The following is a 14,686-nucleotide window of genomic DNA, read 5'->3' on the forward strand; positions in this document are numbered from 1 at the left end:
ATGGGAGAGGGAGAGAGATGGAGCGTTAGGAGAAAAAAGAAAGGATGAGCGTGATAGGGGACAGAATGTACAAGGAGATGTTATTAAGATAGAGAACAAATGGAAATGGGGGCAGGGTAAGGAATACTACATTAGTGGATTTTTGGTCAAAGCCTGTGCTTCCTCGAGTTAAAATAATATTGTTTAAGTGGGATTTGAATGAATAAATGAAAAGGCAACACAAATCCTTTTTGTCTTGCCTGTTTAAACCTTCCCTAGCCTGTGGCTTAAAGTCAAGCACAAAATGACATTATCATGTCAGGATCTAGGGAGAGCCCGTTGTAATTCCTGTTCAATAATAAAATATTGTCATTACAAGACAATTAAATTAACAGAGTAGAGCATCCTCCTCCCATCAGAAAGAGGTCTCTCAGGCCGGTATTGGAGCCATATGGAATTACTCAGATGACTCGGCTACAGGGCAGGGCATAACCTTTCCACTCTCATGCTATGTCCTGCTTTGAACCCTCCTTCTTGCCACCCCTCCCTCCTTGTCTCTTTCACTCCCTTCATCCATCAATCTCACAACAGGACTCCCAAACCGTGGGCAAGGGCTGACCAAGCTTCCGCCCCAGTGAAGCTTCACTCGGTTGGGAAAACAGGCTCCAAGAGAACCATCACATGATGATCCCAAGGCTACTGCTGGAGCAGATTGGAGTATAGACGAGAGCCATTAAGGGCTGAATGACAATAGCGCTGTTCTTCCCCCTATCTGTCACTCCCTCTCTGGCGCTTAGATCATGGGAAGCCCACGGCTGGAATAAGGGCCTTTGGTTTGGGTGATTAACCAGAGTTGGCAAGGAAGGGGCTAGAGGTGGGGGCTGGTCAGGCTGGGTGGTGGTGAAGGCTGGCTGGTTGGCTAGCCAGAGGCTGGGAGTGAGGCTGACTGGGACTTGGATTGGCTAGGACTGCCTGACGCTGGGAGCTAGGGATTTGGCCAGAATGAGACAAAAAAGCTGGGGAGAGGGCAGGGAGAGAGAATGGGAACTTGGCTAGAAATAACGTTAGTCAAGGGCTGAGGCAGGGAATCTGTAATGACAGTAGAGGACTGATGCTGGCATGCTGGGGACTGGAAATAGCTATACAGTATATATTCTAAAAAAAAGTTGTAGAATAGAGTGGCATGTAATTGAATGCAGCAGAACACATCACAGATCAAACCACAACAATGCAGATCTCTGTGTTTGTCTGAGTGGAACAAATGGAGGTGGTGAAGGCTGGAGTGTGTATAATATTCAGGTTTAGTTGTGTGCAAGGCAGGCTGGGTAAACCTGAAGGCGACAGTGCCAGAGTGGAGAGAGTGACGGGAATGACAAAACACTGCTGCGTTCACTATTACAGCACCACCCCCACCACCACCACTTTCATTATCTTCTATGCACCTCTCCCTCACTGTGGTTGTTGTCTTGTTTCTTTCTCAAGCCTCAGTCAGTATGGACTACCATTCCCTTCTCACTTAAAAGTCTTCCCTTCCCAGGAAACATTCTAGTGAGACATAATAGTCCAACAACTTGGCATTGAAGGGCAAAGCAGGAAAGAGTCTTTGCTTGTAGTTCTTCTTAGGAAAGGACTCTTAAAATGTAGCGTGTTAATATAATAATTTAATCAGTACATGCATTTAAATTCCACACACCTGCAAGTGATGTGTCATCCATACCGAAACTTTTTTTTATCTATTGTCTGAACCAAAATCAAAATTGCTTTAATTCACCAAGTACAACGAGTGCACACAGAATTTGACCTGATTAACTGGCACTGACACATTACAAGACATTTACAGTAACAGGACCTCATATACCGCAGACAAGACATACTGTGTGACAGTAGACTAAACATAAATACACTCAATACACATTAAAAACCGAAGAATTGTTCCAGTGCAGCAAAACTGCATGCCACACTGTATACAAGCTGTATACCGCACTGTATACAGCTTTTTAAGAAGGATAATACTGCTCCTAGACTTGAGTAACACAGGTTGGCGGCTATTTTTATGACCCAGGCTCAGTAAAACACATAGCCATTGTAGACAGGCGACCCAATTACTGTTCCTACACACAAACAGACCCAGTTTTAGGTAAGCGTGTATGTAGGGGTTTCATAAACTGAAGATTCAGTGGTTAATTTCAATCCCACTCTTTTCAAATGTAAATTAGTAATTCACCCCTTTGAAACTTCAGAAGGTGATTGTGTGTGTTGTATGATTAAATGCATGGTAGTGTTTGTGCTTCTTACCGGGGTCTCTTCTTTCTCTGGCTGGACGTCCGACTCAAAGGTCTGTTTCTGAAGGAGTTTGTGTAGGCCCGCCCGCTCTGAATACGCGCTCCAGCCATCACCCTGGCACCTTCTCATACACACACACACACACACACACACACACACACACACACACACACAGAGTCACAAAGAGCCAGACACACACTAGACACAACATGCATGGTTACTGCTGATACACCTCTGCAGTTCTAATCAAACTAGATAATAGATTTGATTTTCCCACCCTTGCAATGCAAACAGAAGTGTTACACAAGACAGAGACAGAGTATGTGTGAGTGAAAGAGAAAGAGAAAGAGAGAGAGAGAGAGAGAGAGAGAGAGAGAGAGAGATTCCACTACACTGCACTGTTATCAGTCTCTCTCAGACCTCTTGTTTCCTGTCCCACACACACCTATAGTTTGATGCCATCTGGACTGGATCTCAAAACGTCTCAGACAGTACACACACAGTATGTTGGTAACCGTTGTACAGTGCAATAGCTGAAATACCCAATAGGGCATTCCTATGATTTTTGGCACTTAAAACTTGGTGCAGCCTTGATGAAGTTTGGTGCAACCTTATAGCTTGCCTCATAACTATAGTAGATAACATCCTCTCAGGTACTTTTGCCATACTAACACATCAAAGTGCCCTTGTGGTTGAATGGACTGCAGCCCTTCCCCAGGAAACCATCCATGAACGGTTTTCCGTTTATCCAATAGGTTTATTAATTGAGACTGAGAGGAAGGTGAGACCCAAGGGGAAATCTCAAAGTGAGAGAGCTGGCCTACAATCAAAGTCATCTTGGTCATTTTATTCAGCATTATTTGAAACCCAAAGGGATGTACATCAGATGTAAAACTCGGAGAAACTTTCTGAAGATGAGTGCAGAACATTAGGATTGTAACTTTTGTGTATTTATGGGTGTTGTTTGAAGACTATTTACCGTCTAGAGACCACTAGCCAAGGCAGGGTGTAACTCTGGACACAGTCTCTCACATGGGAATCCAACTCCACCCTATGAAGAGAGGGATGAGGATGAGAAGGATACAAAAAAATAGATTTCTTACCATGCACACACGCATGCACACACACTATGGCTCTCATATTTACAACTCGACATTGCTGTCCTATCTTAATCTGTACTGCATGGTCAAGGAGTGGAGCAAGTGAAAGTTCTGAGTAAGCCAAGATAGCACACATTGACAGAATAGTTTTGCAATGACTGAAGGCATTCAAGCACACTCATCATGTGTGGCAAAATTGCTCCTGGATCTTGTCAACTGCATTGATCCTCTTGAGGTCTGAAATAGAACTAAATCCCAGCAGGTATTTTTCAACTATATCAGCCTGAGACCTGAAGTGTTGCCATGGGACTTGGTCTCATCAAAAGCTGCAAAAACGATGACAGTCTACCCAACATTTCTAAGAACTTAGACTCTGTAGTTGACTGCATATCTCTATGTAAAGAAGACTGTGGTTCAGCTTCTTATTAATAGAGAGCAGCTGGTCAGTGCGGCCCTTTGCACTGATGATGGCCTGATGGGCTGAAACATCTGCTGTAATTATTCTTCACCATTTTGCACTTTTTGAGCACTATTTTGCACCACATCTTATTAATGTCACAATGAAATGAGAGATGAGTTTTTCACCTTGTTAGCTAATTTTTCATGTCATAATATACACATATCTAACAATAAATCTTGTATTTTTATATAAGAAATCCCATCACTTTAACTTCCGGTACTTCCTGTATCTTTAGTGCTTACCTCATGGTGTACCAGTAGGCGTACATAAAACATTCCAACCAAAAAAACAATCCTGCCCCTCCGCCCCTTCGATCAAATAAAACTGCAACTTTCTCTCTCTCCCTAAAGAATATGCCATTGGTTTACACTTTTGAATCATCCCTCCCTGTGTTATGTCCCGCCCCAACATCCTGTTTCAACAGGAAATACATCAAATTAGGGAAGCTAGATGCCATTTCATTGTGACTTTAAAGAACTCTTTTTTTCCCGTCTCAGCTCTCCGATTTCCTTTTTTGAGTTTTGTTTCTTTTATTCCCGAACAAATCAGTGCGTGATTTCCTCTGCGCTCTGATGTCGGCCTGTGACCCACCCATCCTCAGGAACAGAGTGCCGGACGGTGCGACACTCCTTCTCCACCTGCTCCACCTTCAGGTCATCGTCGGGGAAGTCTCCAAGTTCCTGCATCAGGGCAGAGTCTCCGCTTCGCAGCTGCGACATCAGGAACTCCTCCAGGTCCAGGGGCTCCACCGCCTCATACGACTGGGGCTGGAGGGTGAAGGAGCGAGGAGGAGGAAGGGAAGAAGGGAGGAATCAGGGTTGGAAGAGAAGGAGGGAAAGAGAGCGGGGATGAGGGGAGATAAATAGAGAGAGAGAGTGAGAGAAAGAACAGACAGACAGTAGGAAAAAGAAATTAAATAATATCGGATTAATTTATATTCGGGCACAAATGACAAAATATCTTAGTATGTGAGCAAATGGGAAGAGAAGGAATATTTGCTCAAATACAGTTTCAGGATATTAACGAAGTCCTGAAGTGGAGTATCAGCAGAGTTTCTTATGTTAAATACATGTTACTTGGCCATTATAAATATGAAGCATACCAACAGCGTAACTAATAATTGTTTGAAGAGGATGGGAGAAACAAAAGGAAAGAGAGTAGGAGAGAGAATGAGAAACCAAAGAGATGAATCATCTTTGAAAAGCTACAGGGTGCTTAGCGAGTTTGTACGGCCCTCAGTCACATCCAAATACTACAGAGGAGGATGGAGAAAATAGAAAAGAGGGGGAGGGAGGAGGAGCCGGACAAGTTGAATCATGACCATTCTCTAATATCTCATACCTGTCGAGGAAGAAGAAGCTCAAGCACATTCATAAATAGAAACTGGAGCAAACTGGCCTGTAGCAGAAAGCAAAGCATCTTTTGGATAGGCCTATATTTAGACAGAACCTCTATCAATCCACTTGTGTGTTTCATAGAAGTACACTGCCTCTTTTTCCCCTAGTTATGCACAGAAAATTCACACTCACAGTAAACTACAGGATACTTCAGAGCCACAGCAGATCAAAGGCAAATGAAAGGCTCAGTCACTTGTATACAAAATGAGGTCTGAAAACCTCATTCGCTCCTTTGAATCAGAATATATTGTTAAAATCATCAATACGAAATTTGAACAACTTCACACTGGCACATGGAGAAAAATAAACAAGCTTTTCATCATTAGAGTGCGCTCCTAGAAAAGCCACAGCCGATATGAATCATGCAGATCCCTTTTGCAGTGCCTCTGCAGGCTGGCTAAGGCTGCGGCATAAAAGGGGAACCTGCATGGAGCAGGTGTTTCTGTGAAAAGTGACTACAAACTGGGCAGACCACAAATCTGGCTGGTGGAGTCAAAGGATTAGGCTACATAGGCATAGCCTTACACCAGAATATCATACTGAAATTATAAGCACGACTTTCCAAATAGCCGATAATAAAAGGAAATTGTCTTCTCGTGTTCACAAAGTCTCTCAACATAAATGTGGTAAGAGAGGAAAACCTACATTACCAAAAAGAATATTCTGAGTTTTTAACGCTGCACACACTGTGCAAACTGTCCCACACAGAAAGCATTTGCACGGCAGACAGGTAGTGTACGAAAGAGTGAGTGAGAGAAAAAAAGTGTGTACAAGAGAATGAGAGAGAGGGGAAAAAGAAAGAGCGAAACAGGACACCGGCATGCACACTGACAGATAATGCACATAAGAGGTAGGCCGAACTGCAGAGACCGGATGAGTCACTGCTGCAATGAACTATTGAAAGCAGAGAGAAATTCCATTTGCTCCCAGACGTGTTTTTGCACATCTCTCTGCCCTGAGGGATATTTTTCTCTACTTGGCACTGAAGAGGAAATTGCACCACAAGTGTTAGTATCAATGGCTAGCATGCAACAAAAGAAGGAAAGAAAAGGCAGACAGGCAAACAGAATGACTGTGTATCTTTGCTATTTCAAACGGCAGATAGGCCTACAGACACAGCCTCTGTAAGGAGGAGTGAATCTAAAGTCTCTAAAGTGAAGGTCTTCTCCCTTTGTGTACCTTTCTGATTTTCTGCCTCAAAGTTTGGACAATAATGGAAGCCAATCTACTACTATAATGGCCTCTTTCTTCCTGTTTAGCGTGGAGGCTACCAGAAAACAAATGAATGCAAATATATGCATGCCTCTGACTAGCACACGTTGCTCTACGGAGTCGTGCTGAGAAGAGCCAGCCAACTACCTCCTGACCATATCAGCAGCAAGACTTTCTGTCAGTTTACTCTTCTGTGATTCTAAAGGTGATGATCCCTTTGCAACATTTAGTGGCAATGGAGATGGGCAATTTTACCCCCAGGAGGAAGTGAAATCTATATACAACAAAACTAGGTACAGACACAAGTATCAAGAATTTTTTTTTGCACATTTATAGAGCCAACAACTGGAATATCAATCACTATTAGGGCCTCTCTTAAGTCTATATAGAGCATCCATTCATTGGAACAACACCGTCCATCCAAAACATACACTAATCAGAATGTCCGTGGGAGAGATAAAACAAAACAGAAATACATGGAGCATATGACAAACAATATCCTAATACAACACATCCTCATTTGACTTGAATTACGGCATTTAAGACAATCAATTGCATAACCATTGATCTCCTTCTAAAGCTTCACGAAAAGACAGGTGTGGTTGTACCGAAATTGTAGACTTACCCTGCTGCGTACTGAATGCAGAGTAAAAAAGGAAGTGAACAAAATGGCGCACTCCGGATATGGGAACCTACAATGTGTGGCGGCCAATGCTTTCTGCTAAAACTCAGCCACAACACCGGGCATAGATCCTTTCCAAATTGATCCTCATTCCTAGAACCTGAATACTCCAGAAAAGATCAGCATAACCAATATGGCGAGAGGTGTTTGTAACCTATCAGAGAGAAGGGTGGAGCTGAGGCCGACTGCTTGAACATATAAAATGTTTTGGGATCAGTTTCATGTGTTTCAAGTGCAGTTTAGAGCTGAGGTGGGGAAACCGCAAAACACTTAAGGAAGTGACATCAGCAAAGCCTCCCTCCATCAACTGGTGTTTCACCAGACAGGAACAGAAACTACCGGCACACGGACACATGCATGCTGCTTACACATAAATGCACATGAATACGTATGCGCATGCACACAGCGCACAGTCGCACACACACACACAAAGACACTGCACACACTCAAGCACAGCACACATGCATAAAAACACATGCAGCGTTTCCTCTAATCCCTCAATTTGTATATTAAACCTACAACAAACAACACGTATCACTCAACATTCAGAATTTTAGGCACTAAAAATAGAGAGAGAGAGAGAGAGAGAGAGAGAGAGAGAGAGAGAGAGAGAGAGAGAGAGAGAGAGAGAGAGAGAGAGAGAGAGATTATGATAATCAGCATGGTGATCCAAATCATAAGTGAAACAACAAACATCCCTCCCTCGTCTGGCTGTGCTAGACGTGATTGCTGAATAATGGGAAAATATCATCCCGGAGATTATAGCATTAAAAGTCCTCTCCCGCATCCCAAATCCGGCCATATTAAAGATTTGCCCGTGTAAGCTGCAAGGTAAGCAGGCCCCCATCCAGCGCTTGTCAGTAGCCAAGGCACTGACCCATTTCCCAAGCAGGTTACAGATTAACCACGCTGCAGGCTGCAGGCCGGGGAGGGATGGATGGTCCAACTACTCCTCCTCAACCCCCTGTCAGCTGACTAGCTCAAGGATCATCACTGGGAAAATATCAAAGGGCTACAGCTCAGTCAGTCATGCCCAGAGATATGTTAGGAGACTTAACGCCTAAAAGCTAAACAGAGAGGTATTAGAACGCATAAAACCAGAGAGATGGGCAGAGAGAGAGGGAGGGAGGTGAGGAAGAGACAGACACAGAAAAAGCAGGAGGATAGAAAGACGGATATAAACTCTGTGTGACAGAGACGGAGGGTCACATGGTGCCACTGAGAGTGTAGTGGGAACAAATCCCTCCAAAGGATTACTGTGCATCATTCTGTCTGCTTGCTTAAGAGAGGCAGAAATCATTCAAAGTCTCCTCTAGGCCGCATCCACAGAGGCAAAAAAACAACCCATCTCAGTGGCGTTCAATGCCATGTAGAAACTAAGGGACTCTAGGTTTTCCGAAAGCCTGTTAACTCAGGGAAGAGTGTCATACCGGGTTTAACAAAAGCATGTTAAACCATGTCTATGTTCATATCTGTTCTATTGAACGTGGAAGAAAGATGAGCTTAGTGCCAGATCCTTTTGAAAAACTCAGCGCTTTACGGAAAAGCAGATAGCCAGCTTTGGAGAAGCTGTGACTGGTGTGTCTATTGTTCGAATTACAGTTTTAACAAAGACTAGACACCACACTGAGTGTCAGGTAGTCTCAACGCTAATGACAGTAAAGAGGATAGTAAAGAAGAATTTGCTTATACCTCCAAGGTATAAACACAGGCATTAAAGCTGTGTGTGAGTGTAGGATTAGAGGAAACTCAGTAGTACACAGAAGTAGTGAAATTAAAGACAGTGTGTTAATTCATAATCATACAGCCAATTAAGGCAGAGGCATTGGAGTTGTTGGAGTAATGCAGTATTGTTCACACAAAGTAGACAATCGTCGTATTTAACAGCAGTGTAGTTGAGGGAATACATAGGTATACAGACTATAACAGCTCTTTCTTTGAGCATATAAAGCACAACCATTTATTAGACTATTTAGTATTAATAATAATATTATTCACTGTATACACGTGTCTCAAGTAGCACTATACCACTGGTATTAAGGGAGGCAACATGTGGATACCATGACATCTCTTTTGAATTAGCACTTATCATAATGTTACACACCTAGATAGCTAGACAGGAAATTGTCATTAAAATGTGCTGCATTTACACTTCATTTAAGTGAAAAATGTCTTCCATTGCTTGCATTCCTCATTGAAACCAGCCTGCAGCTAGTGTTACCCATTAGTTCAAATGAAATATGCTAACTTTGCTAGCCATTTTTAGGGTAGCCGAGGAGCAGATACTTATTTTGCCTAATGTGACTAATGCCTGGCAGATAGAAATTACAGACTCATTTAAAAAAAAATCAAGTTATCTTTTTATAGAAGGAAACTCACCACAGTAAAGCACATTGAGGCCGAGGCGTTGGAGTTGGTTCGGCTGTGAAAAGAGCCATGGTTCCCACTGAAGTGTCGTCTGATCTCTGCAGACGAGTGTCTGCAACAAAACATGGAAACACATGATTCAGTGGGTTATATGACCAGGAGGCAGACAACAGTAGTTATATAGTACCAGTGCAGTCTGATTGCGGTTGATAATTATTTGAATATTTATAGGCTAAACAAATTACAAAATGATTCCATATGGGGGATATGGGCCTGCAGAACTACGATAAAAGAAAAGTGTGAGACACAGAAAGACAAAGCATCTCCAACCGCATGTAAAACTGTAACTTCTGAACTATTCAAGGAACATCCAGACAACGCATCTTAATGAGAGATGCAACAGCAATTCCACCATTGTTCATACTCTCATTAGTGTGAATTGGTCTTCCACGGTGATCCCATTCAAACCATTGTTTACCCTCTACAGAAAGGCAGCTCTGCTAGCTGTGTGCAGCAGAGCTGTGTCAAGCTGGCAGCCATACAAACAGTGGAATAAATATGGTGTCCTGATTTAAGGGTCAGACCAAGCAGGAAATCAACATGACAGAAGAATGGAGTAGCATTCACAAATACTCATACATCGGGTAAATGGGGATGTGGAGGGATGTGGAGGGTGTGTGTGTGTGTGTGTGTGTGTGTGTGTGTGTGTGTGTGCGTGCCTGTAGTTCTCCAAAAAGAGGTGAAAAGAAGCAGAACAGACACTAACAAGAAGAGAACCAGTGTCCCAATTTGTTGCACACATCTCGTCTCTCCTCAACGCTGAGCTAAAGCACTGTCTATTTCTTTATAATTAATCTACCATATCATTGGACCCCCACCAAACCCTACACAGTAACTGCTTTATTCTCTGCTGCTCAGTGATGAAAGGCCACTTGTCTGCATTTGTGTGTGTAAGTGTGTGTGTGTGTGTGTGTGTGTCAGAAGTAGTGTATTGCGACATTGACACATTGGAAAGAGTTGGAGGGCAAAGACAGGCTCGATCAAATGGGTCACATTCCCAACCACTTCCCCTGTGGTCAATCTCCTGCCTTCATTAAGTCCCCATGGCCATTGTTGCGACGGCCCTGTCCCTAATTACAGCCACAAACTCATAAACACCAACGCAATGAAGGAATGCTGGCATGTCAAATCCACACAAGCTGCTATGGAGTCAAGGAGATTGTGAAATTTGTAAGACTGTTTCATGTAAGCGTCCAAAAACTAATATCCTCAATGTTCTACAGAAACAATGAGTCCCCCCAAAAATTTACTTTTCAATAATCAAGAAAAGCTGGTTAATGTTCTCCATTTCCACATTTTACTTAATTCATTTTCAAGGGCTTTACCGAAAACACAGTATCTACTGCAACTTTGACATATATACGCACATGCTGTACATAACACTTCCCCCTCCCTCCTGTCAATCACACCACATGGTGAGTCAAAGCAGTAAATAAACGCCAAGGAAGGTCAAGGCGTGGGTGGGAGAACAGTATACAAATTTACACAAAGAGTAAAGTTCATCAGTGCAGTTATTTACCCAGGTAGTCCCATATTAAAAATATCTTACAAGAGAGACATGGACAAGAAAGCAGCATCACGACAACCAACAATGCAAGAATGTACATGATCAAAAATGGCATTAAATTAATCACATGGAGGATATTACTACACACATATGCATGCTGATATGCACAGCTTGTGCGCACACACTCATTCACACACACACAGAAAGGTATGCATGGCCACATTATCAACTTTCACTGCTATCATGGCTAACAACAGAGCTGTGTTAGGCAATACTCACTTGTCCAAAAGTCACTCTTAACCTAATCCTGCAGAGTTCTCAACACATTTTTAACCCTTCTTTAACTCAGAAAGTTGACTACAGCATAATAGAGAACTAACATGGGGGAAGAAGGCTTACACACAACACTCACACCTGCAGCTCAGTACAAACACAGTCCTGCACTGCTGGCCACTGAGCAGCTCTATCGCAGCAGTTAGGGCTGTGCCTTGCTCAAGGGCACTTGGACAGTGGTTGCATTAGTTGCACCTTGGTTGCACCTTGCATTAGTGTCCCTCCAGTCACACACTTCTTAAAGTATTAGGCTACCTCCTCTTATGTATGAATGTCTAAATAATGAATACATAACAGGCCCAGGGTATACAACCTGTTCAGTCAGATTAATATATGTTTAGTTTGGTGGTTCCATTATTCAGTTGATGACCAGAAAAAAACATCCCAGAGCAAACAAGTTTGTCTTTTCTTCCCCAAGGGCAGATTGTGTGGTGGGTGTATTGTGCTTTTACCCAAGGCAATTTAAACCCAGTAAAACCTTCTCATAACTTCACTTCTAAAAGAAACTTGCCCTACCCGGCGTACAGTCTGAGCCCATAACCACTCCGCCACATTCTGCAAACATATGCTTTCTATATCTCTCGTTGACATTGGGCAGACAAAGCTCACGGCAGACATACAAACCCATACTAATACAAAACGCACATGTAAAGTGCCATGTGCATATGTACACAAGCTTGCATGCACACGTTTGCATGCATGCACACACGTGCACACACACATGCACACGTACACGCGTGCGCACAAACACACACACACACACACAAGGCCTGTCTATAAAAAGACTAGGCGAGTAAAACAGTAATCAGCTCCTGCCAGCAGAGCCAAGCAGTCATTATTTTACCACTGGTAGACAAACAGCTTGTCATGACAGACAGCATCTGTCATTCTCTTTAATGGGCCAGTGTCTTGGATCCTTTGTTACATAAGACCAAAGCTGTTCTTGTCAGGAAGACAAAAAGTAAAGCTTTGGATTTTGGTCATTTCAGCAAACTGTTGCCAACAGCAGCTTGAGTCATAAGCCTATCCTAAGCCTGCGTCTTGATAACTATTTTTGACTGAAACAACTATGAATGAATGAAGCAATGGATTATTGTATTGGATTAACCCAATGAGAGCACTTCAAAAAGGAACAAATTGTACTGTCAGCTAGTAACTCCACTGTTCTTAGCTGACAGGACAAAAAGGCCAAGAGCATTGGTTACTCAAGGTCATGATTGTTTAAATAGGGAGAGTTCTGTAAAACACAGCGACACCACCCTCCTCTAACACAGGGCCGCCCCTGTCTGTAAAAACAGCATGTTATTGAAGTTGAGTGCTTTGGTCTCGAAAGCTCCTTCTGCAGCTTTTTTGTGCCGCACCATGGCTTAGGGGTTCAAGTCTGTGATCTCTGAGAATGGCCATGGTGACATTCCCCTAGAGGCGCATTCTTCACCGCCGCTCTGTGGGTCCGATGCAGTCCTCCTAAAATATAATGTGAGCAGAGCCAACATCAGCAAATCGGCAGATGTTGCCACTCCATTGAGCAATGCATGAGGGGCTCCCGAACCTTCTGAAGTAACAATTCAAATGAAAGGCTAGGCTAAGTAAATGTTGAAGCAGACTTCAGCACAGTGCTCAGCTTTTCAATTCCATCTCACTCAGAGAATATATTATGTGGTTATGGTTGTTTTCCCAAAAGAACCACAGTCATCTGCTGGTATTGCAAGACATTAGTCACTCTTATCACAACAACAGCATCTTAGACATGTTGCGGGTCCATCATCATCCCAACATAATAATACAGTCAGACCAGCTAGTTAATGCTGATGAGGACCCTTAAACGTCTGTATGATGTTGGAGTCCTGAGAAAACCCGGTGTCTCTAATTTAGCCCTTTTAATACTTTAATGAGCCCAGATCCCAAGGTAAGATTGCGAAATTTGGGGCCCGGAGTGAAAACCCTTAAGCACCCCTTCCCTATAGGAAAGAAGCAGGCCCTTTTGTCAAGTCAGGCTGTCTATGCAGGCCTGCACTTGCTGTGTGTGCGTAGGGTCTGTTCCTGTCAGCATTTCTGGAATCACTGCCCCAGCATTCCCCAAAGTGTATCAGACTCAAAAATTGCAGTATCCCTGCTACTCACTGCTACGCTTTTACTGTTAGGCCCACCTGATAGCCAGATCTATAATTCTACCCGGGACGACCTGTATTTATGTTGACTGTGCATGTTCTGACTCCCACCAGGCATACTGCTCAGTCAGACAGGCTATAATTATTATTATCATTATTATCAAGTCATTGCACTGGAGGCGGGTGGCTCCCTGAACTTGCGTCTTCATAGTCTAAAAAAAAAAATCCTACTCCCAAAGGTCTTCTCTCCTTCATCTCAACTAAACTGGGAACACAGGAAATCAGAGAGCGGTGTGGCGGACATGACAACAGGAGGAAGGTGGACCGAGGGGATGCCCCCACTGTGCGTCTCATACTATCATATGCCTCCAGACCTAATGGGTCTTAGTGCTATCAGTGCCATCACCGCTCGGCTTCCTGTCAAGAGGGAGGCGCACACAAACACAACATCATCTGGCAGGAGTCGGGTCACACGCTGCTCCGAGGGAGAAAGTGTGGCCAAAAGGAAACTTCAGATGGAAGCAACTTCATGCGGGATTTGAATACGTCTACCACAAGGCTAGTCGTTTATCAAAAGTCTTTAGTGTATAAGTCTATAGCTCAAGGGTCCACCCACACCCAGGAGGGTTAACAGATGTCATTAGGCAAAACCCAGAGGAAATCAGATGCAACTCAATCCCGATCCCCCAGCCACTTAGAGTATTGAACGACAGAGGCCCCATGTCCACAGCTGTCCTCACACCTGCTGCCATATGCTAGTAGTGAGGAACATCATGTTCAATGGTAGAGTGTTGAGCGTCACGTCCGAATGAACAACCACAGAAAAATGTGGCTGCATCCACAGTCTATCTAGCCGTCAAAATGTAACGTTGTGTTGCGCTGTAGTATTTACTTCAGCATTTTGCATGCTTCACTGACACAGTTTTTTACTTCTCTTTCATCCCCCACTCTATCTGGACTATGAAGAAACACGTATTTCCTGATTTAAAACTGCCATGAAGAAAAAGCGAAGTGAAACCTAAGCAAGGCTATGTCAAAAAGGGCAGGATTTCCTTCACACTCCATCCTGATGGAGAGATAGAGAGAGGACTAGACATGAGGACTGACAGGACATTTATGTGCTGTACAAGACCTTGGTAAAAAGCAGCGTAAAATAAAAAACAGAGCTGTGATTTTGTTTGAATTGGTTACTTTTAGA

General features: G+C 43.3%; 1 protein-coding gene across 2 annotated transcripts in view; it reads right to left on the reverse strand.

Annotated features, from left to right (window-relative positions):
• dock8 (dedicator of cytokinesis 8) overlaps positions 1 to 14,686 on the reverse strand; it is a 58,218-nt gene that overhangs the window by 41,779 nt on the left and 1,753 nt on the right. For both annotated transcript variants that reach the window (XM_078285003.1, XM_071894841.2), the window contains exons 2-5: positions 9,493 to 9,592; positions 4,414 to 4,589; positions 3,242 to 3,313; positions 2,275 to 2,383 (exon numbers count right to left, since the gene is read on the reverse strand). In XM_078285003.1, the coding sequence (XP_078141129.1) occupies positions 2,275 to 2,383; positions 3,242 to 3,313; positions 4,414 to 4,589; positions 9,493 to 9,592 (457 nt within the window). The remainder of the gene's footprint in view (positions 1 to 2,274; positions 2,384 to 3,241; positions 3,314 to 4,413; positions 4,590 to 9,492; positions 9,593 to 14,686) is intronic.

Source organism: Centroberyx gerrardi, chromosome 8 (genome assembly GCF_048128805.1).
Source record: "Centroberyx gerrardi isolate f3 chromosome 8, fCenGer3.hap1.cur.20231027, whole genome shotgun sequence".
In the NCBI taxonomy this organism is placed as follows: domain Eukaryota; kingdom Metazoa; phylum Chordata; class Actinopteri; order Beryciformes; family Berycidae; genus Centroberyx; species Centroberyx gerrardi.